Source organism: Panthera leo, chromosome D3, assembly GCF_018350215.1.
Source record: "Panthera leo isolate Ple1 chromosome D3, P.leo_Ple1_pat1.1, whole genome shotgun sequence".
Taxonomy (NCBI): domain Eukaryota; kingdom Metazoa; phylum Chordata; class Mammalia; order Carnivora; family Felidae; genus Panthera; species Panthera leo.
In genome coordinates, this window is record NC_056690.1 from 28976733 (window position 1) to 29000445 (window position 23713).

Below are 23713 nucleotides of genomic sequence, written 5' to 3' on the forward strand. Positions count from 1 at the left end.
TCTGCCCTTGCCCCCACTCACATGTACTTTCTCTCTCTCTCTCTCTCTCTCTCTCTCTCTCTCTCTCTCTCTCAAAAATGGATAAGCATTTATTTAAATAAAAGAAAGAAAGAAAATAGGACGGTGTGGGGCACCTGGGTTCCTCAGTCGGTTGAGTGCCTGACTTCAGCCACTTCAGATCCTCTGTCTCCTCTCTCTTTCTATCTTAAAAATAAATAAACATTTAAAAAGTACTAAGAAAATAGGAGGGTAAGAAATGCAGAGGATAAAATCAGAGTCTAACAACTAATAAAAGGACCAGATGGAGAGAGAACAGAAGCCAACCAGTATATGAGGAGAGATGGTAGCTGGAAAAGTCCTGCAGTCCTATGCAGGTTAAATAAGGCATCCATGCCTTAACCTGCTTGGGGAAAGCCACAAACACCATAGGCCAGAAGAGTATGTTAGAAATAGCCAGTTTCTAGAATGGAGCAAGACATAGACTCAGAGCACTTGGTGATGGTGTCACGAAGAAAGTAGGAAGTTGTTAGAGCCCTGGGGATAGAGCTGCTGACCACAGTTGATGCCAGCAAAACTCCCAATGACTGGGGGGGAAGCAGACATTTTAGATAAACAAAGCTCAAGAGACCTTCACTGAAAGGTTTTTTATTTGTTCACCATTTCCTCTTAACTCTCATACCATCTTTCTTGTGATGCCAGGTGTAAAATGGGAGAACAGACTTTTTTTTCATATAAGGTAGCAAGCGTGTGTGAATCTAAACCAGTGATTCTCATCCGTTTTGTACCCTGGAGGCTATTTGGCAATGTTTGGAGACATTTTGGATGTCACAACTGCGGGCGCACTCCTACCATGTAGCATAGAGGCTACAGATGCTGTTAAACCTCTCGTGCGGAGGACAGCCCCCCACAACATGGAATTGTCTATCCCAAAATGTCGGGAGGAACAAGGTTGAGAATCCTTGGTGTAAACAAAAATCACCTCTCTAAAATAATAATGCTTCCAGCTAACTCCATACAGACTTGCTGCATTCCAAGCACTGTTTTGAGGGTTTTACCTAGAACAGATTTTTAATTCTTCGTTCAGTGTAGGTACTATTATTGTCTCTTTTCCACAGCTAAGGAAACTGAGGCACAGAGCAGTGACAGAGTTGGTATTTGAGTCCAGGCAGTCCGGCTCAGAGGCTGTACCTCTAGTCATTATTCTGGCCTGCCTCCCCTTGCCCCCCTTTTTTAAAGTAGGCTTCACGTCCAGCGTGGAGCCCAACACAGGGTTTGAACTCACAACCCTAAAATCAAGATCTGAGCTGAGATCCAGAGTCAAATGTTTAACTGACTAAGCCACCCAGGCACCCCTGTTCTGCTTCTTAATAGAAGTGTGCTGTGTGGGTGTAAAAAGATAAACAAGGACCATACTAAATGGAAGTCAGGAGGTGTATTGAGGATAAATACCAGGTCTATCAGTACCTGAAACCTACTTTTATTTTACTTTTGAGAAAGAGGGAAAGAGAGCGCACGCGCGCGAGAGAGCGCTCATGAGTAGGGGAGAGGGGCAGAGAGAGAGAGAATTTTGTTTTTTTAGAGAGAGAGAAAGAGCTTGTGTGCATGCAGGGGAGGTGGGGAGGGAGGGAGAGAGAGGGAGAAAGAGAAAATCCCAAGCAGGGTTCTAAGGTTCTTGTATTTGGTAATGAAGTTAAAAATATGGATAAATTTTAAGTTTGGAGTTAAGTATGGTAAGTTAAGTATGCCTGATGAAATTGAAAAAATAATTGCTTGAAAAAAAGGAAAAAGAGGGGCACCGTGGTGGCTCTGTTGGTTTAGCATCCAGCTCTTGATTTCAGCTCAGGTCATGATCTCATAGTTCGTGAGATCAAGCCCCGCATCAGACTCTGTGCTGACAGCATGGAGCCTGCTTGGGATTCTCTCTCTCCCTCTCTCTATGCCTCTTCCCCACACTCTCTGTCTCAAAATAAATAAACTTTTTTAAAAAAAGAAAAAAAAAGGAATTGCTGAAGCAGTATACATAGTTTGTACATTCCAAACCAGTAGGAAAAAATTGAGTAAGAAAAAAGTAAAAATCCAAACAACATGTAAAATTCAGCTCCAACCATCCAACAAAAATATAATTCAGGGGCTGCCTGGCTGGCTCAGTTGGTGGAGCATGTGACTCTTAATCTTGGGGTTGTGGGTTCAAGCCCAGCGTTGGGTGCAGAGAGTACTTTAAAATCTTTGAGGGGCGCCTGGGTGGCTCAGTTGGTTAAGTGGCCGACTTCGGCTCAGGTCATGATCTCGTGGTCCGTGAGTTCGAACCCCGCGTCAGGCTCTGTGCTGACAGCTCAGAGCCTGGAGCCTGTTTCAGATTCTGTGTCTCCCTCTCTCTGACCCGCCCCCGTTCATGCTCTGTCTCTCTCTGTCTCAAAAATAAATAAACGTTAAAAAAAAAATCTTTGAAAATGTATATATTTCAGAAAAGGAAAAAAACTTTGTCAGTTATACTTCAGTAAATCTGGAAAACAAAAATAGAGTGAAAGAAGCTTAAAAAAGGGAAGACAGACACAAATAAGTTGAGAAATACAAGTGATCACAATAAATGTGAATGGACAAAACTTTCCTGCTGAAAGATAGGAAATGTGAGATTGAATGTAAATGAAAGGCAGTGGTACAGCTGTAAGAATAAACCATAAAGCAAGCCTCACTCTACACTCCCACAGTATTGCTGGATATACATCAAACCAAAAAGAATTGGACATCTGTGGGGGCACCCGGCTAGCTCAGTCAGTGTAGCATGCAACTCTTGATCTCAGGGTCACGAGTTTGAGTCCCACCGTTGGACTGAGACTACTTAAATACATCTTTAAAAAAAAAAAAAGTTATAACAAAAAGATTTAAAACATTGTATACCAGTAAAATGGCTAAAATAACACTCTGAAATGCTGGCAAGGATGAGAAGAAACTGGATCACTCATACATTGCTAGTGGGGATGTAAAATGATATAGCTTCTTTAAAAGTTAAATGTACAGGGGTGCCTTAGGTGGCTCAGTCAGTTGAGCGTCTGACTCTTGGTTTCAGCTCAGGTCATGATCTCACAATTCGGGAGATCGAGCCCTGCGTCGGGCTCCGTACTGGCAGGGTGGAGCCTGCTTGGGATTCTCTCTCCCTCACTCTCTGCCTTTCCCCCACTCTTTCTCTCAAAATAGGTAAATAAACTTAAAAAGATTAATAATAAAAATTAAACATACAACTCTGCGGTCACACTCTTGGGCATCTATCCCAGAGACATGAAAACTTACCTTCCCGCAAAAACCTGTACACAAATGTACATGGTAGCAGTCACTCCCAAATGTCCTTTATGGTATGAATGGTTGAACAGAGATAGGTATACCATGGAATACGACTTGGCAGTAAAAAGGAAAGCAGTAATGATATTCGTTACATCCAGGATGATCTTCGGAGAATTATGTTGAATGAAAAAGCCAGTTATCCTGTATAGCCCCCACTTACATAACATTTTTGAAATGACAGAACATTAGAAATAGAGGACACCTTAGTGGTTGCCAGGGGTGCTGAAGTGGGTGGCATCACAAGGGATCCCTGTGGTGTTGGAACTGTTCAGTATCTTGACTTCGATGGTGACTGAATCTATCCTGGTGAGGAAATTGTGTAGAATTTAATGTACTCACCCACACAAATGAAAATGCATCCTGATTGTGTTATGTTATAATTTTCCAAAATGGTACCATCAGGGAAACTGGGCAAAGCATACAAAGGGTCTCTCTGGATTATTTCTATTTATTTATTTTTTAAATAACAACTTCATTGGGGTGCCTGGGTGGCTCAGTCGGTTAAGCATCCAACTTCGGCTTGGATCATGAACTCACCTTTTGTAGTTCAAGCCCTGCATCAGGCTCTCTGCTTTTAGTGCAGAGCCTGCGTCAGATCCTCTGTCTCCTCCTTTCTGCCACTACCCCGCCTGCACTGCACTGTCTCTCCAAAAATAAACATTAAAAAAAAAAGAAAACTTCATTGATATATAATTCACATATTTATGGTTTACCCATCTAAAGTGCAATATTCAGTGATCTTTAAGTATATTCACAGAGTTGTGCAACCATCACCACAGTCCATTTTAGAACATTTTCATCTCCCTAAAAGAAACTGCACCACAGAAAATCTTGTAGATGTTTGTTCATATCAGCATGACTCATAACCACCAAAAGGCTTAGAAGCAATGCCTATCAGCTGGTGGATAAGCAACATGTAGGAAATCCATACCATGGAATACTATTTGGCAATAAAAAGAAATGAAACACTCATGCAACATGGGTGAACCTTGTAAATATTACCCTCAACAAAAGAATCCAGTCACAAAAGATCACATACTGTGAGATTCCATTGATAAGAAATGTCCAGAATAGGCACCTCCGTAGAGACAGAAAGTAGCTCAGTGGTTGCCAGAGGCTGGGCTTGTTGGCCCTTTTCTTTCCTCTATTATTGTACAGAAATTCCTAAGAAGGTCCGTAATCAACACAAATGCTGCCCGTCACATCTGTCTGTCTTTCCCAAATGGAGTGTTCAGCTCCAGCGGCTGTGGGCCCGCTGTGGGCGCAGTGGGCTGTCTCCCCGCCCTCCCTGTCCGCAGAGCTGCGATAACAGCGGCCTCTGCTCTGGCCTCCCCCGCCCTGGCCTCCCCCGCGTGCCCCGCCTGATTCACCACTCTGCCTCCAGCCCAGCTGCAGCTCCAGCAGGTGGCGCTGCAGCAGCAGCAGCAGCAGTTCCAGCAGCAGCAGGTGGCGCTGCAGCAGCAACAGCAACAGCAGCAGCAGCAGCAGCAGCAACAGCAACAGCAGCAGTTCCAGGCCCAGCAGAATGCCATGCAGCAGCAGTTCCAGGCGGTGGTACAGCAGCAGCAGCAGCAGCTCCAGCAGCAGCAGCAGCAACACCTGATTAAACTGCATCATCAAAACCAGCAGCAGGTACTAGGTGCCGGTGCTCAGCCTCTTCCCGTGGTCCTTGAGCCCTGGATGTGCGCCAGCCACAGTGCTGGGTGCGGGGGTCCAGAGGCAGCTGCACATCCTTCTGATGCCTGGTGCCCGGGCTTCCTCCTCTGTCTGGGGGCTCCCCGCAGGGCCTGGTGCAGGGAGGAGGGATAGGCCCCAACTTGTTAGGAGGGTGCTGGGATCGCACAAGGAGGTCCTCTCTATTGGGCTTGGCGTCTGGCCGCGGGCCTACTGCGTGCCGGGGGTGGAGGGCTAGATCTGTGGAGGCTTCCGGGTGCAAGCGATTCATGTAAGAGTTAACTGAAGCAAGAAGTGAGAAGAACACTCCACAATGCAGGAATGCCTGAGCCGTCCTGTGAGCGTGTTTCTTTTGAGTACTTGCATGCCTCCTGTTTTGTCTCTTGAGTGTTTTGGTGCCTGGACGCAGCTCTAATCGAGCCTCATTTCTCTGTGGGGGGGTGGCAGTGTCACATTAGAAGCCCTGCTTATAAAGAAACTGTTTTCTTCCTCCCGTTGTTGGCAGGCAGCATCTAGACGTATTAAGCATCTAACGTCAGGTCTGCTCTTGATTGAGGGAGGGAAGGCCTGAGCGGATCTCTCCACTTTCCCACCCTCCCCAGGCCTTGGCTTGCTGCCTCCATTTCCCAGTGGCCACCCTCCTGGGTCTTGGAGGCCCCCTTCCCCAGAGCCAACTTTTCCCTCAGCCTCACTTTTTCTCCTCATCCTGAAAAGCATACACTGGCCATCTTCCCAAGGCTTGTAGTTTCCCACTCTAGTGACCAGACAAGCATCACTGGAGAGGCCTCAGGGATTTGCAGCCACCCGAGCATTTATCCCAGCTTCGATGGGGCCACACCTCTGTTACCCTTCCTAAACCCTCTGGATACTTCCCTTGAACCTTCGTTCTCTTAGGCTCAGGTGCAGCTGGTGTCTGGTGACCAGGGCACAGGCACATACTTGGGTGTGTCCTCGGTGTCCTGTGAGAGCAGCCCGGACAGGCTTCCTGGGGGCAAGGCTGACACAGGGCCCAGAGGCAGATGGATAACCGACCAAGTACTGCTTATTCTGCCCATAGATACAGCAGCAGCAGCAGCTACAGCGGATGGCACAGCTGCAGCTGCAGCAGCAGCAACAGCAGCAGCAGCAGCAAGCTTTGCAGGCCCAGCCGCCACTACAGCAGCCACCGATGCAGCAGCCCCAGCCTCCCCCTTCCCAGGCCCTGCCCCAGCAGCTGCAGCCGATGCACCACCCACAGCACCACCAGCCGCCACAACCCCAGCAGCCACCAGTTGCTCAGAACCAGCCATCGCAGCTCCAGGCGCAGTCACAGACCCAGCCTTTGGTGTCACAGGCTCCGGCCCTCCCTGGACAGATGCTGTATGCCCAGCCACAGCTGAAACTTGTGAGTACCCGTGGCCTTTGGTGGGCTGGTGGGCGTGTGGCCGGCAGCTGTTTCTGGGGCTTCTTTGGACATAGGTGGGGAAGGCCCCATGCTGGCTCCCGCATCCAGCTTGGCAAGGGGGGAGTGCATTCCAAGAGCTGCTGTACCCTGCACAGAGGCACTGCCTCTGCTGGGCGACAGTTTTCTTCCAAGTAGCATGGCTGACTTCAGCAGTGGCCATGGCATTCTAAGACTGGGTGATCAGGTGGACAGCAGCACACATATTCTCACTGTGCGAGAGGGTGTGCGGCCTCATTGAGCATTCACTGTGGGTTTGCTAACTGCTTAGAATTAAGTTTTGAGCGAAGATCCCTGTCATTACCAGATTTTTGAGGAAGAGGATTAATAGGAAATCATGTAATTGTCAGTCTTATTGTGCATCTCTGTACAAAGCATATCTAGTTGGTGACATTGACATGGAGGACACAGTATTATCATCAAGTCAGGCGGAGCTGTGTCAAGGGGCCATTTTAATAGTTTTTTTTTTGCTTACTCGTTTTCATGGCCTTTTCTGTTTTTCACTTATTGAGTGGAAAGGGATGGGCCATGTTGAACTGAGTGGCGGGCAGATAGGAGACCCACAGGGCCAAGCTGGAAGCTGGGGAGGATCTTGAGGAACAAAGTATGGTCACACTTGTCACCTGGGGACTAGCCCCTGGTTTCATAGGTGGGGCTCTTGTAGACCATCAGCATGCTTGGCCCAGAAGTCAAGCAGGCTGGGCTGTGCACTTGGCCTTGGGAGACATCGCTTTGCTTGCAGCAGTAAATGGTAGTGGTGGCTGTATGGTGACATTCCAGTCGGAGGGCCATGCTTCTCATCATCGTCAGAGGAGGTGGGGCTTGGCTCAGAGCCAGACTGGTGTGGGACATTTCTAATCAGCTATGGGATAAGGTAAAGCCAGTGAAGTGATACCACAGCCAGTGAAGTCGTGACAATCCCATCCCTTCTCATGATAAGCTGCAAGATTCAAAGCTCCCACCAACGTAGTAGGTGCTCCACCACGTGCCCGGATGGCTCCAAATCGCATTCTCCCTTCCTCCCTCAGGTCCGCGCTCCAATGGTGGTGCAGCAGCCGCAGGTGCAACAGGTGCAGCAGGTGCAGCCCCAGGTGCAGCAGCAGACAGCGGTGCCGACAGCTCAGGCTTCCCAGATAGTGGGTTCCGGAGTGCAGGTGAGGGCTTTTGGAACCCAGGTGAGGGCCTTTGGGGCCAGGGGCTTCTGTAGGCACTGGCAGGTGCATGTCCACCTGTGCATGGAGCTGGATTTCAGGCACTCTACAGTGAGGGTCCTGGTTGTTTGGATCATGGGCAGTCTAGGAGCCAGCCCACAGGGTCTTCAAGGTGGCCAGCCTGGCTTGGTGTTACCGGATTCCCCCCACCTCTCTTCAGACACCCTCATCTTCCCCCTTCCCTCCTCCTCTGAGAACACACGTTGGAGAGGGTAGCATTGTGGCCTCAACCTCTCCTCAGCTTGGAGTGCAGGGCTGGTGGCAGGTGTGCACTAGCATTCTGGACACGGAAGAGCACAAGTATGGTGGTGCCTGGCTCTAGTGGACTGCGTGGGTTTGTGCTGCAGCCCCTTGCCCAGCACTTTCCCAGTGCTTGCCCCCTGCGCTGAGAAGTGTAACTGAGGCCCTTCATGCCCACCCTCTGTGTTTTGGATGTTGATGGGATGGAGTAGGCCTTGCCCAGCCTTTCCTGGTAGAGGCCAGATTCTTAATGGTGTTTGGGGTTGGAGATTGGGCCTCATGATTTTCCACAGATCCCCCATCCTGCTGGTGCCAGGGAGAAGAGGCATCTAGTCTGGGGCTTTGGTTCTGTCTCCACCTGGCAGTGGGAACACTGGCTCAGAAGAGAGTATTGGCTTTAGATAGAACAGACCTGTTAGGTGAAGTGCCACCTGCCCAGGTGCTGCCCTGAGCTGGGGTGCCACGCCACTGTCCCTGCTGTGCTCCTATCCTGCTCATTACCAGCGAGTCAGCCAAGCTCCCTGTCAGGTGCACAGCACCACATGTTGAGCACTTCTGGGATGCTGCGTGTTCTGTCAGTGTCTGATGACATCTCACTGTGAGGGAGGCTCAAACTGGGTCCTGTCTGGTCTCAGCCACGTTGCTCCAGTCCATGGGAAGCTGCCTGAGAAGTGTGCGAGTAGAGGGACCTGAGGTGTTTGCACAGAGCTAAGACCTAAAGCAGATGTGTTCTCTGCACTCAATACCCTGCACTGAGCCCGTGGATAGGGCTGTTCTTCTGGTGGTTACTCTCCTCTCTGCTTCTGCTTGGGGAGGACCCAGCCCAGCCAGCGTGGGAGCTTGACTGTGGGCTCAGTCACCCATAGAGTAACCTTGATACTTTCTTTCCCCCTCATTGGAGTGCAGAGGGCTGCTAAGGCACAACTAAAGTAGGCCCAGGACTCTTCTTTTTCACTGGGGACACTGGGAAGATTGTGACACTGATTGATAGCTGGGGAGGAGGAAAGGGTCATTGCTTGAGTGTTTATGGGTGGGTTTGCTTTTATGAGGCACGTGCCTTCAAATTTATCAGGAGTGGTATCCACCTCCCTCCCACGCATCACAGATCAGATCTTCCCCACTTGCTATCTCTCTCTCTCAAAAAAAAAAAAAAAAAATCCTCAGTTAATGCTATTTTATGCTGTGTGATGTATATGTGTACGTACATACATGAATGCTTATTATAAACATATCCTGCTGTCCTTAATTGCCATCTTGTTTTTGGACCTTGAGATTATTTGCAGTTTTTTGCTGTTACTGATAATGTGTGTCCTGATGTGTGGTTCTGTGAAAGAAGTGCTGGCTTTGGGAGCCTGAGCACACAGTCCTCCATTCCTGTCTCTCAAGTCCGCCCTCTCAGAGCAGAAAAGAGATGTCCTGTGGCGCTCGCCAGTGCTGTGGCCCTGATGGATGGCTGAGACTCTTAACTTGGGGCGAAGTGTGGTAGTTGGTGTTTCAGGAAAATTAGTAAGCCCTGAGCCTTATACATCAGGTTCGGTTTTTTCTGACATTACTTGTGTAAATGAAAGGTGAAGGGCGCCTGGGTGTCTTGGTCGGTTAAGCGTCTGACTTCGGCTCAGGTCATGATCTCACAGTTCGTGGGTTCGACCCCCATGTCAGGCTGTATTCTGAAAGCCCAGAGCCTGAAGCCTGCTTCAAATTGTGTGTCTCCCTCTCTATCTGCCTCTCCCCCACTCTGTCTCTGTGTCTCTCAAAAATAAATAAACATTAAAAACAAAAACAAAATAATAATAAAGTAAACTCTTTGGGGTGCCTGGGTGGCTCCCTGGATTCGCGATGCCAACACAGGCCTCCATGCTGTGAGCTTGAATACGTAGGCCAGGCTGCTCTCGACCCCCACAGCCCAGTGGGCACTCCTGTCTCAGGCTGCACGCCCCTTTCCACCCACCCATGCACTGTGTTTGTTGCAATCACCTTGTCTGTTATCCCTCTGACCTCAAGATGATCACTGCAGCCTTGGCCCAAGGTGTGAGGGAAGTAAGAGCCCAGTTCCCGTTCACCACCACCACCTCAGCTGCCGTCCATTCAAGTTCTACCGCTTTGGGTGGACAGCCCTCTCAGCACAGGTACTTATGGGGCAGTGCCCAGGGCCCCCGGAAAGCTCAGGGCCCTGTGAGTACCTTTGTGAGGCACATTGTAATCGTCAGTGACTTCCTTTGCTGTGGTCCTGGAAGTGCCTAACCAAGCTCACATGAGCCAAGCCCAGCTTCTGTTTCTTGAGGGCATAGGAGTAAACACCTGTGTTTATTTGCATTTCAATACTTTGGGTAGCTCTGGTATTTTCATTTGGTGGAGAAGATGGGAGCTAATTTTCTTACGTTAAAGTTTAAGGTTTTAGGGGTGCCCTGCTGGCTCAGTCAGTGGAGCATGTGACTCTTGATCTCAGGATCGTGAATTCGAGCCCCACATTGGGGATAGAGTTTACTTAACAAAAAAGAAATGAAGAAATTTAGTGTTTTAGATAGTTATGGTAGTGCCTCTTTTTGTGGTAACATAAAACTGAAGCTAAGCAGATAGTTTTGCTTTCTTGAGCTGTGCGGATAGTTACCAGCCATATGTATGTATTTACATTTAAACTAATAAAAATTACATTAAAGTAAAACTCCAGTTCCTTAAGTTGAAATTCAATTACATATCAAGTGCCTGGTGGCACCATGGGGAAGCCGGTGGCTGTTATACTGGACAGCACAGATTGTAGATCAAGTCAAGCTTGTGGAAAGTTCTGTAGGACTGTGCTGTTCTAGAATTTCCTGTGTGGAGTGTAGAATTTACTACACACATTCCTTTCTAGGTATATAAAGACTTCTGTGTACATCACATGTTTTCAGAGATATGAATTCCTGGCTCTCCATTACTGTATGACATCTGGAATTCTTCCATGGTGTATTTGTTTGTTTAACAAATGGTCGCGATGTGCATTCTGTGGGCCAGGCCCTGTTCTGAGATTCTGAGAATAAAATGGTAAGGAGGTTCCCTCATCTTACGGGCTTTCCATTTTAGTGGGTTTGCTGTGAAAACTTCAGACTTGCCAAAACTGTAAGATTCCGTTTCTATCATAAGGCAGATAGATGCATCTCTAATCCTAGCAGACAATCCTGCCCTTCCCTGATGGCGCATGTGCAGACACTGCCATTGCTGCAAGTGAGGGAGGTAGTCTGTGCAGGGCACTGCCATCGTCTGTCTGGCCCTAGGCCCTGTACTATACTACCACATGCCACAGAAACAATGGCACGAGCTTTCCTGAGATCATGGCCTTGCCATTTGGCAGCATGGTCTATCGTCACTCTTCCTGCCTCCTGACCCCTATGAGTCACCCCAGGTGTGCCAGTAGCAATTGCTCATTGACGAGTGTGAGTTCTTTGGCATCGGCCTCCCATTTGGTAGTTGTTGCATAACAGGAGGCAGAAGTAGCTAGAATCTGCTGGTAAAAAGGCCTTATGACAGAGCTTGCTAGAGGAACAGAAGTTGTGGGGCAGGAAAGTAGGCCTGTAACCTAGGTGGCATGGAGGGCTGGGCAGGGCAGAGCCCGGGCACAGCTCCTCGCGACCCAACGCTGCATAGGGTCCTCCACATGACTCTTGGCTCGGGGCTCCATCCCTTGGAGCATCAGGCACCTGCAGCCCCCAAGCCCTAGTACCTGCCCACATGCCACTATTGAGTGTCTCCCATCCTGGTTCCTTTGATTCTCAGCTCTTTGACCTAGAGCTGCTTGTTTTCCTTTCCCGCAGCCTTTCAGTCTCCATTGGGTTGACAGGTTGGGTTATTGGGTGTGGGGAAATGACCTTGGCATCAACATGCAGGGCTGACTTTTGTAAGACCAATAAAATCCCTAACATTTTGAGTATGTGGTGTATGCCAGGCCTTGAATTACTTCTGTGTATGGACTTGTTCGTTCTCACTGCAGTGGGTCTCAGTTCACACATTTAGGAGAAGTCCTTGTAGTCACCCCTTCAGCAGTGGTAGGTGTCCACTTCTGTCTGGCCCTCTAACAGTGCTTGAAGCTGGAGGAGCCACTGCCACCTGCAAAACAGACCCAAGACGCTCAAATTAAATCCTCGGCCCAGGCTCCGCATCCTTCCCTCTTCCCACCCTGACCTCTCAGCAGGGTCCTGGCTTGCAGGCTCAAACCCACTCCCCCAGCCTCCTTCTTCCACCCCTGCAACAGTGGCAGACACACTGTGGGCATTTGGCCTGCCACAGACCTGGCTCCAGAATTGGTATGCAGCTGTTTTTGTGTCTGTGCCCTCCCAATCTAGTCCCTCCTGAGAAAAGCTAGTTTATTCCAGAAATGCATCATTACAGTGTAGCCAGAAGCCAACCCTGCCATCCAGCAGGCGCCCCAACTGAGCCCTCAGCAGCCACCAGCACCTTCAGACCTTGACACAATGTGCACAGTGCCTATCTGGTTTATTCTTTCCTTGCGGCAACAAATTGGGTTCAGGAAAACAAGCAGAATAGAAAGTCTGTTCTTCTGTCAGCCCTTCAGGAGACAGGGCTCTCTCATCTCAGCCTCTTCTTTGCCCCCCGACCCTGCACTGTGTCCCTTGACTGCATCTTCATATTGTGGGGGAGCACTTCATGATCCTGACAACAATGACAAAGCTGGATTCTGTGCTGGACACATGCTGGATGACATGCCTAGCACAGGAGTCCAGAGGGTACTTGGGATCCCTGGCAATGTAAGCAGATGGCGCCATAGTGGAGTCCATATTCCTCTTTACCCTGTAGAGTGACTCCTGGGGATGTGTCATGTACAGGGGCCAGGAGTATGGGGCAGTTCCAGGGATGTCCGGTGGGCATGGGTGGTCCCAGGAGGGTTAGAGTATATGGTGCCACCAGCCTCTCCACAGGTTATCTCATAGCACATAGCTCCCCAAACCAGTCTTTCTGCCCTGCAGCCCAGCAGCCTGGCCCTGCCGCCCACCTGTGCTCTGGCTGTGTCCCCTCTGCTTGAACTTTGCCTTCCCTTTCTACTCCCTTTGGGACATTGTGCAGGGTCCCTTCCCAGATACTTTTCCTTGCTCCGTAGGAAAGTAGATGATGCTGAGGTGCCTGGACTCCTCCACTAGTCATGTGACCTTGAGCAAGTCACTTCCCTCTGAACTCTCACTTACCATGTGTGACATGCATGTGACAGCAGGCAGGCACTCAGAGCTCCCTCCCCGAGCAGGTGCAGCACTAGTGTCCAATGGCGTGTGCTAGCTGCTGTGACAGACCTACCTGTGCCGCTTGCAGAACGTGCCTAGGGAGGGAAAATGCAGAGCTGGGTCAGCAGTTTTCCCTTCTGGAGGACTTGATACGTCATTAATGGGACACAGCCATCTTGCTCCCCTCTGCCCCAGAAGCTGGCTAGACCAGATGTAAACCTGAAGACCTGGGGGGGTTCTATCTCATTAGCCACCTTGCTAGGCCATTTCTTTCCTTCCTCCCTCCCTCCCTCCCTCCCTTCCTCTCTCTCTTTCTTAAATTTTTTTTTTTTAATTTTTTTTTTTTTTTAACGTTTATTTATTTTTGAGACAGAGAGAGACAGAGCATGAACGGGGGAGGAGCAGAGAGAGAGGGAGACACAGAATCGGAAACAGGCTCCAGGCTCTGAGCCATCAGCCCAGAGCCTGACGCGGGGCTCGAACTCACGGACCGCGAGATCGTGACCTGAGCCGAAGTCGGACGCCCAACCGACTGAGCCACCCAGGCGCCCCTTAAATTTTTTTTTTTAACATTTATTCATTTTTGAGAGAGAGACAGAGCGCAAGTAGGGGGAGGGGCAGAGAGAAGGAGACACAGAATCCGAAGTAGGCTCCAGGCTCTGAGCTGTCAGTACAGAGCCCAACATGGGGCTCAAACTCACGGACTGTGAGATCATACCTGACTGAAGTCAGATACCTGACTGAGCCACCCAGGCGCCCTGCTAGGCCATTTCTTTCTTGACGGAGGCCTTTGCATAGCCCCTCATCCTGGGTGTGTCCGCGGGATTTAGGAGGCCTGGGAGCCTTGGGCTAACCTGGAAGGCCTAAAGGCCTGGAAAAGGGAATATGCTGCCAACTGAATTAGGTATTTTTCCAGTGGAGTTGTCAGATGCAAAGAGATCTGGATTGGATATAGGGAGCCTAGGGGTTTCCTATGGCGGCCTGGAGTGTGGATGTGGGGAGCCTGAAGCTGGACACAGAGGCAGGCTCAGGAGAGGAAACGGAAGCACTGAGCTTGTGCCCCGGGCCCGGGCAGGCCTCTTTTCCCTGTGTCTTGTGGACTGTAATGCCCAGGGGAGCTGTGTGCAGTCAGTGGCTCCATGGAACCCAGAAGCAAACGGTGTGGGGAAAGTGTGACCTGTTTCCCCATGGTATGAGTGCTGAGGGTACCTTTTATTTTTTCAAACAACTTTTGAAAAATGTTTTTTTTAATTTAATTTATTTTTTTAATTTACATCCAAGTTAGTTAGCATATAGTGCAACAGTGATTTCAGGAGTAGATTCCTTAATGCCCCTTACCCATTTAGCCCATCCCCCCTCACACAACCACTCCAGTAACCCTCTGTTCTCCACATTTAAGAGTCTCTTAAATTTGTCCCCCTCCCTGTTGTTATATTATTTTTGCTTCCCTTCCCTTAAGTTCATCTGTTTTGTATCTTAAAGTCCTCTATGAGTGAAGTTATATGATATTTGTCTTTCTCTAATTTCGCTTAGCATAATACCCTCTAGTTCCATCCACGTAGTTGCAAATGGCAAGATTTCATTCTTTTTGATTGCCGGGTAATACTCCATTGTGTGCGTGTATGTGTGTGTGTGTGTGTGTGTGTGTGTGTGTACACACACACACACACACACACACACACACACACACACCCCACATCTTTATCCATTCATCCATTGATGGACATTTGGGCTCTTTCCATACTTTGGCTATTGTTGATAGTGCTGCTGTAAACAAAAAGAGACCCTCTTTCTCTGCATCCTCACCAACATCTGTTGTTGCCTGCGTTGTTAATATTAGCCATTCTGACAGGTGTGAGGTGGTGTCTCGTTGTGGTTTTGATTTGTATTTCCCTGATGATGAGTGATGTGGAGCATTTTTTCATGTGTCGGTTGGCCATCTGAATGTCTTCTTTGGAGAAGTGTCTATTCATGTCTTTTGCCCATTTCTTCACTGGATTATTTGTTTTTTGGGTGTTGAGTTTTATAAGTTCTTTATAGATTTTGGATACTAACCCTTTAAATGATATGTCATTTGCAAATATCTTCTCCCATTCTGTCAGTTGCCTTTTAGTTTTGCTGATTGTTTCATTTGCTGTGCAGAAACTTTTTATTTTGATGAGGTCCCAATAGTTCATTTTTGCTTTTGTTTCCCTCGCCTCCGGAGACGTGTTGAGTAAGAAGTTGCTGCAGCAATGTTTATTTATTTTTGAGAAAAAGAACACAAGCAGGGGAGGGGCAGAGAGAGAGAGAGAGAGAGAGACAGAATCTGAAGCACACTCTAAGCTCTGAGATGTCAGCATAGAGCCTAATGTGGGGCTCAAACCCACAAACCATGAGATCATGTCCTGAGCCAAATCAGATGCTTAACTGACTGAGCTACCCAGGCATCCCTATTTTTCTTTTAATGTTTTATTTATTTTTGAGAGAGAGCAAGAGCGAGCATGAGCACAAGCAGGGGAGGGGCAGAGAGAGAGGGAGAGAGGATCTGAAAAGGCAGAGACACCATTGAAGGGCTCAACCTCACGAACCATGAGATCATGACCTGAGCCAAAGTCAGACATTTAACTGACTGAGCTGCCCAGGTGCCTTTTAAAATACAGTTTCAGGGGCATCTGGGTGGCTCAGTCGGTTGGGCGTCCTACTTCAGCTCAGGTCATGATCTCACGCCTCATGGGTTTGAGCCCCGTCTCCAGCTCTGTGCTGACAGCTCAGAGCCTGGAGCCTGCTAAGGATTCTGTGGCTCCCTCTCTCTCTGCCCCTTCCCTGCTCATGCTCTGTCTCTCTCTCTTTCTCTCAAAAATAAGTAAACATTAAAAAAAATTCTTTTAAATATAGTTTCATACATTTAGGTGGGAAGTGAACTAGGCAGTGGCCTTCTCGTTGCGGTGGTTTTGCGCCAGCCGTGACACCCTGCAGATGCCTCATTTCCCTTCAGAGAAGCACCAGCTTTAGACTAAAGACAAGAGCCATATACCTTCTAGAAGGGACATGTGCTGGAGCAGAAGCTAAGGCTAAGGCTCCTCCCTGGGGCAGGTGGGGGCAGGAGAGGCCAGGGGAGTTTGAGCTACAGGCTGGAAGAGGGCATATGGCAAGAGGCAGTTTCAGGGAGTGCAGGGCAGTGTGTGGCAGTAGGTCCAGATGAGGAAAAGAGGAGGTGACAGCAGGGGCTTTGCAAGAAACCACTACAAGGAGAGTTCCCATACCTAGCAGGCCAGGCCCAGGGCCTTCTTCCTCTTGGCACCATCCATTTCTCTACCTGGGCTCTTCCAAAATGACCTGTTCACCTTCCTAGTCCTGGGAGTTTGTTGGCACCCGAGTGGATTCTAGAGCCTGTTTTCCACTGCTGGGCAGGGGCCATGCTGCTTGCCATGGGATTCAATGTATCCCAGCACTGTGAAGGTGAGTCCTGCCTAGGAGAAATCTGCTGCATTTGGTTCAACTCAGCACACTAAGCTGCCCTAGGCCCCGTTTCTGATGTTGCTGACATCAGTGTGAATCACCTGGGACCATTTTGCTTCACTTGGCAGAGCAACTGGGCCCAGCAGCTGGAGGCCTGAGCTTGTGTGTTCCTGTCCCTCTGCTCCCAGGCCTGGGGCCTAGTCACAAGTGGTGGGACAGCTCATTCTGTTTGCAGATGTGCTGGTGGGCCAGTGGCTTGGGTTTGGTGCCGCTCTGACCCATCTGCGTTAGGAGTGTGATAATGTAGCTTCCGGGTCCCCTACCATGCCAGCGTCCCATGTAGCTTCTCTGGCCTATACACCCTGTGGGAGGAGAACGATGTTTGACTCTAGGAGCTTTGTCTGGTATACTGGAAGAAAGGTCAGGGCCCCTTGCCCAGCCAGGAGAATGGGCAGGCAAGGAGGGCGGGCATCCTGTCTTCCTGGTGGGATCTGGGTTCTTCTAAATGCTTTTTCTTATTCCCTGATTCAAGGACCAAGAGACTAGCAACCCCCAGAGTGATCCTCACCCAGTCCCCCTAGCACTGTGGCAGAGGAGTGTGTGGGAGGGAGGCGTGGAGCTGTGGCCCCAGATGTCACCAGTGTCTGGAGTGCCCTGGGAGAAGTGCCAGATTTCATCTGCAGAACTGGATGGTCCAAGAGTTAGGGTTGGGGGTTGTGGGCTGGGCTACAGGAAGCAGGCTCTGAAGGGATGCTCAGGGGCTTGACTAGGGTGTGGAAGAAGCCACCACCTCCAATCCTTGGAAGCTCTGAAACTGGCAGGGCCTTTGGATTGGTCCTGGGCGAGGCAGCTCTCTGTGGGACTCACTCAAACGTCAGACCGAGGATCCTCAGGCCACCTGTGCTGGCAAGGGCTGACACAGGGGCCACTTTGCTCCCATTAAACCTGAGACACAGCCTCCCACTGTGGCCTGATGGCTGAGGGGGTTCATGGAAGCATGTAGGAAGACAGTCCCATTTGTCACAGAGCACATTCCTCACAGGCACACAGATGAGAGAATCACAGGCTGGGGAGGCCAGGCAGCACCATCCAAGGCCATAAGCTTCTCTGGCTCCCACACCTGTGAGGTAGAGACATAGGAATGTCCTGTCCCAGCTTAGAAGCCTGTAGACTTTATGGTCTCCCTGCCAAGGAGCAAGGGCTACCCAGCATGGCCTTTCGGCCAGCACTTCAGTGATCATGGACTTGTGTCCATCCTTGGGGTGGGGAGCTGTACCTATGTTTGTATTCACAGGGTAGGGCATCTGAAGGAAGGTGTGCGGGTGAAGCTGAGAGGGAGAGGGGGCTTGTTTGTGCAGATGGAATCTGTGGGCCTGGGGTGGGGGGAGGGAGCAAGGGTGCAGCAGGAGTGAGAGTGTGTGGCAGGCAAGAGCAGGCTGAGCCCCCTCCACTTCCAGGTCAGCCAGAACAGCCTCACCATGCTGTCCTCACCATCGCCGGGCCAGCAGGTGCAGACCCCGCAGTCGATGCCCCCTCCCCCCCAGCCGTCCCCGCAGCCTGGCCAGCCCAGCTCGCAGCCCAACTCCAACGTCAGGTAGGCCTGGCCGGGGTGGCCCTCCCTGCCTGGCTCCCAGGGCGGGCCCCACCTCGTGCCCCAGCTCACAGATGCATCTGCTTTTGCTTTGCTGCAGCTCCGGCCCTGCCCCTTCCCCCAGTAGCTTCCTGCCCAGCCCCTCACCGCAGCCCTCCCAGAGTCCAGTGACGGCACGCACCCCGCAGAACTTCAGTGTTCCCTCCCCGGGACCTTTAAACACCCCTGGTAAGTCAGGCCTGGGGTGGGTGTGTGATCCAGGGACCAGAGCCCATCATGTAACCCATACACAGCCCTGTGGGTTGAGGTGCTGAGATTCACCCCCTTACCCTCTGGAGGCCTCAGCTTGTAATGGGGTGGGTGAGCCCTAGATCCCCCACCTTGAGGGTTTGCAGAGAGCCCGGGCTTGTGGGCTGAAGCCGCATTCACCACATTGTGTTCTGCAGTGAATCCCAGCTCGGTCATGAGCCCAGCTGGCTCCAGCCAGGCTGAGGAGCAGCAGTACCTGGACAAGCTGAAGCAGCTCTCCAAGTACATCGAGCCCCTACGCCGTATGATCAACAAGATCGATAAAAATGAAGGTGCGGCTGGGCCAGGGCAGGGGTGCAGTGGAGGGGGCGGGTGGGATGCAAGTACCCCTGGCACGTGTCTTAGTAGCCCCTCTCTGTCCCAGACAGAAAAAAGGATCTGAGTAAGATGAAGAGCCTTCTGGACATTCTGACAGATCCCTCTAAGCGGTGAGTTTTGCCTCTGGTCCTGGGGGTAGGACAGTGGTGTGCCCATGTCTGGCAGCTTGGTTAGCCCAGCCTTGGACGGGCATTTGGTGGTGAGACGGAGTTTAAAGAAGGGGCCTCGGGCCTCCACAGGTGACTCCAAGCCCTTGGCCCCTTGCCTGTGCCAGTATCCAGCCCCTGCCCTGCCCCTGACTTCCCAGTGGCGTTGGGCAAATGACTGCATCTCATTTACTCCGTTGCAAAAGGAGTGACTATGGCTCACCCGGGTTGGCTGTGAAAATGAAACAAGACATCGCCTTGAGAAGCACTTGTAAGGCATTGGAGCCCTGGTTCACAACATGGCACACGTGCCCTGCCCCTACCTGCCAGCTGTGCTGCTCTGAACGCCAGAGACGGGCCAGCTCTGCAGAACTGTGCACATGGACTGGCCTTTGGGTTCTGTCCCTATTTCTGCATCAGTTTGGCTATGCTCCCTTCTAGAAGATCTTCTCTGTTCTATTTACTGTGCAAAATGCTAGAAACTGCAGAACTAGATGTATTGGAGCTGGGCAGCACTCAAGCCTCTAGGCTCGATCCCTCTTTGGGACTCTAGGGCCTGGGGCAGGGACCTGGCCTCTGTCTCCCCCTGACCCATCACCTTTATGCCCTCTTCTGATGAGCAGGACCGGACAGCTCCTGGACGTGGGACCATCTTGCCTTATACTCTGGGTCTAGGAATAGTTCAATGACTGGGGCTCCTGTGGAGGATTCTGGTGGCCAAGGCTGGTTCCATGCACACCAGGACAAGCTAGGCAGGGAGCGGTTGGGATGAGTGCTCAAGAGCCGCTGACACCTCATCCTTGAGCACCCAGAATCAGTCACATCCCCTCTCCCCATAGGTGCCCCCTGAAAACACTCCAGAAGTGTGAGATTGCCCTGGAGAAGCTCAAGAATGACATGGCAGTGGTGAGTGGGGCACCATGGCCTGGTGGTGTCCAAAGGGCCACAGGCATCTGTGGGGAGAATTCAGAACCACAAGCTGAGAGAAGCCTTCACAGTCAGGAGTGGGCAGAGGGGCCATGCTGCTCAGCCTGGGGACCTTGCCCAGGAGTCTTTTGCCAGGTCAGGTCTGCTGTGCGGAAGGAGAGTATATGTGGGAACATGGGAGAAGTCACCCTGTGGCTGTGGTCCTGGGGTGCTTTCTGCAGCCCCCAGGTGCATGGGCTTTCTTGTATGCCCATCTCCACCATCAGGCCTCCACCCAGCCCTGCCCAGCCCCAGTCCAAGCCCTGGGGGAAGGGAACTCTGGGGAAGGTCAAGGCTGCAGAAGGCAGGAGAATGTATCCAGGGTCAGCCGTATTTGTCTCCAGGGGGCAGAGGTTGTGGGGAAGCCACAGCAGTCTGGCTGTGAAGGATAAGGACTTCAGGGTCTGGAAAGCCTCCCCAAGAGTGGGCTGCTAACGTCCCCACTCCCCGTCCTGTCACAGCCCACGCCCCCACCACCCCCGGTGCCGCCAACCAAGCAGCAGTACCTGTGCCAGCCACTCCTGGATGCCGTCCTGGCCAATATCCGCTCACCTGTCTTCAACCATTCCCTGTACCGTACATTCGTGCCAGCCATGACGGCCATCCACGGCCCACCCATTACGTACGTACAGTCCAGGGTTCAGCCTCGCAGTGGGTGGCGGGCCGTGGGCCACGGGCCACAGCCTAGTGTGGTGTGGTGACCATGGTGGTCTCTTCCAGGGCCCCGGTGGTATGCACTCGGAAGCGTAGGTTTGAAGACGATGAACGGCAGAGCATTCCTAACGTGCTCCAGGGGGAGGTGGCCAGATTAGACCCTAAGTTCTTGGTGAACTTGGACCCATCTCACTGCAGTAACAACGGCACCGTCCACCTGATATGCAAGTTGGGTGCGTACAGGGGAGGGCGGGGCTGCTGCTATGGGAGAGTGAGTCCCGAACTACAGCCCAAGGCCCTGGAGCAGGCCCAGCACAGGCCCGCATGATCCATGTGGACAGGCACTTGGCCTCCCACAAACAGGCATGCTCACACCACACCCTGAAGCCCACCATCCCTGTGTCCTCCTGGATCCTCACACATACCTGGCCCAGGAGGTGCTCTGAGGGCAGAGCCCTGAGCCCACAGACTCTTCCCTCTCACCGGCCTGCCGGGGAAGCCCCTCCCTCCCAACCAGATACGGCTGTGCTTGCCTGAGGCCTTAGGGAGATGTGGAAGTGGGAATCAGAGTGACCTCCAGACTGCAGCAAGCCTCACCAGAACCTTTTGGGATATGAAGAACCCTGTTTAGAGCAGGGCTATGAGGCAGGGCAGCCTGGGCCAGGTCACAGGCATAGACACATGTGTTGCAGATGACAAGGATCTCCCGAGCGTGCCGCCGCTGGAGCTCAGTGTGCCTGCCGACTACCCCGCCCAGAGCCCACTGTGGATTGACAGGCAGTGGCAGTACGGTGAGCCAAGAGGACAGCCTTGGGGAGGCCTCACGGCTGCCGTCTAGGGACCCTGGTAGGGGGCATCAGCTCAGGGCAACCGAGATTTGCTCTGTGCCCCGCAGCTGAGGCCCCTCCTCCCCTTTCTCTGCTGCCCCTTTGTGGGCAGGAGTGGGTTGCCCAGAAGTCACTTGGGAAGAAAGGGGTCCATCCTGTGTCTGCAGGGCGGTCACCTATAGTGAGAGAGAGGCGAGCAGGTCCAACCGCCTTTGTGGGCCTCTGCAAGGCTGTTACGGGAGTACAGAAGGAGCTTGGGCTTACGGAGACCCACCTGGGTGACATGGCTTCAAACCAGAGGCCCGGAGAGACCCCTGTTGATGGTGGCCAGTCCCCCTGCAGTGCAGAGCTGGTGCATAGGGCTGGGATCCCAAGGCTGTCCCTGAGAGAAAGCCCTGGGCTCCAGACCTGTTCACATTCCAGTTCTCCACTGACGCATGGGCCTGGGAGGGGACCGTGTTGGCCACCCCACTGTGTGCGGGAGATGGCATCCTGGTCATGTTGACTGGCTTCGATGCCCTAGACGCCAGCCCTGTGTCTGTGGGGTGGCCTTTCATAAAGAGTTGCTTGTGCAGCCCAGGGTCAGGCCCAGCACTGGCTGTCCCGGCGGAGGTCACAGCGGCACTCATGGCCCATTGCTCTGTTGCAGACGCCAACCCCTTCCTGCAGTCAGTGCACCGGTGCATGACCTCGAGGCTGCTGCAGCTCCCAGACAAGCACTCGGTCACAGCCCTGCTCAACACCTGGGCGCAGAGCATCCACCAGGCCTGCCTCTCCGCCGCCTAGCCACCCACCCACTGGGGACCACGGGGATAGCCGGCAGCCTTGTCGGGGCCACAGCGGACACGCACCTCACGTTGGACATTTCTAGGTGTTGGCTCCCTTAGAGAACCTGGGCTTAGATTAGCTTTCCTGCTTTTATCTTCTGCCTTGGGGACCTGCCAAACATTTTCCCATACTTGTACGTGACTGGGGCAGGTGGCTGTGGAGCTGGCTGCTTCGTGGTGGGGTTGGGACTCCCCCACCCCCACTCCCCCCCGGGAGTCGGACATGCCTCAGCCCTGTGTGCTCCTCCTTGGGCTGCTGTCCCCTTGGCTTCTCCAGGGCCCATGTCCTTCCTCAGCAGCCTGGGGGAGAACTCCAGGTCTCGTTAGAGCCCCTTGTGTGTGTGCCAGAAAACTTTTTGTTTCTGTAGGGGAACATGGAGAGCATAGGAAACCCTGAAAACACACACAGAATTCTCTGGTCACGGTTTTGGGTTCAGACCCTTCCACCATTGCCGTGGGGGGCACGCCACTGGGAAGCTCCTGGATCCAAGGGCCGCTGGCTGCGTCTCAGAAGGAAAGTCGGCCAGCAGGCAGTTGTGAATCCCCTGCCATCACCTGGGACTCATACCTCATGGCATTCTCCCTTTAAGCCATGGGGGTCTGCTCAGCACTGTGGGGGTGCCTAGGGAGCAGGGACACCTGAGTGGATCCTGTACCTGGCACCGTGCCCACTCACTGGGCACTTGGGCCTGTTCTTGGGTCAGGGCAGCATCCTCAGGACCTGGCGTCATCAGAGCTGCTCCAGAGAGTGAAAGCTCCCTGACAGGGCATCAGCCCTCTGGCAATGAGAGGTTTCCCCTTTTGTATGTGCACTACCGTGTCATCTGTGGTTCTTATAATAAATTTATTATTCCTGTGTTTGTCGTGAGTTTGTCACTGTGTCCCCTCCCACAAGTCTGGGACCACTATCCAGTGAGGTATGCTTTCAGGGCTGAGCCAGATTCCTCACCTTGGAGACGGCCGTGGATGCCCAGACCTTAGTTCACCCTTTTTTGACAGTATCAGTGCCTCATCCTGGTTTACCCCGAGGTTTCTGGCAAAGCTCCTGCTGCCCAAAGAAGAGGCAGAGATCAGCACTGAGGAAATGGCCAGTGGGGCCAGTAGCCCTGTCCTGCCAGGGGAGGGTCGACACTAAACTGACCACACCCATGAGACCTAGGAAGCTTCGGTTCTGGTGAGTAAGGGGGTGGTGAGGCTCTTGGGTGGGAATCTCAGGGTGGGGCCCCAGCGCCCTGGAGAGGACCATTCTCCCATGGCCGTGGCCCTCCACAGCAGAAGGCAGGCTCGGTAGGATGGCTCGTTAGCTGGGATTGTCAGTGTGGAGGCTGGACGGCGCTGTGGCAGGGGGGACGGGACTTGCCCTTGTGCCTGGAAGGCAGTCCCAGCCCAGCCAAGGGCCAGGAAACCCCCTGCACTCAAAGAAGGGTGCATGCTGTGCCTGCCCGTGGCGCAGGGCACCCACCAGGCCCTGGACAAGTCCTGGTGACTGCCCCAGTGGGCCCCTCCCACCGCAGGGAGCAGA

The 23713-nt window shown here is 52.1% G+C and overlaps 1 protein-coding gene across 2 annotated transcripts in view; it reads left to right on the top strand.

The window, feature by feature from the left end:
* The window catches only part of LOC122204134 (mediator of RNA polymerase II transcription subunit 15), a 67268-nt gene extending 44219 nt beyond the window's left edge, over positions 1 to 23049 (top strand). Inside the window, exons 6-18 of one of the 2 annotated variants that reach the window (XM_042911367.1) lie at positions 4724 to 4971; positions 6071 to 6397; positions 7483 to 7608; positions 9907 to 10031; positions 17995 to 18147; positions 18245 to 18372; positions 18591 to 18725; positions 18818 to 18881; positions 19757 to 19823; positions 20345 to 20505; positions 20604 to 20770; positions 21230 to 21328; positions 22014 to 23049. In XM_042911367.1, the coding sequence (XP_042767301.1) occupies positions 4724 to 4971; positions 6071 to 6397; positions 7483 to 7608; positions 9907 to 10031; positions 17995 to 18147; positions 18245 to 18372; positions 18591 to 18725; positions 18818 to 18881; positions 19757 to 19823; positions 20345 to 20505; positions 20604 to 20770; positions 21230 to 21328; positions 22014 to 22150 (1937 nt within the window). In that variant the 3' untranslated portion in view covers positions 22151 to 23049. The remainder of the gene's footprint in view (positions 1 to 4723; positions 4972 to 6070; positions 6398 to 7482; positions 7609 to 9906; positions 10032 to 17994; positions 18148 to 18244; positions 18373 to 18590; positions 18726 to 18817; positions 18882 to 19756; positions 19824 to 20344; positions 20506 to 20603; positions 20771 to 21229; positions 21329 to 22013) is intronic. The other variant, XM_042911368.1, reaches the window with a different exon arrangement.
* The last annotated feature ends 664 nt before the right edge of the window (positions 23050 to 23713 follow it).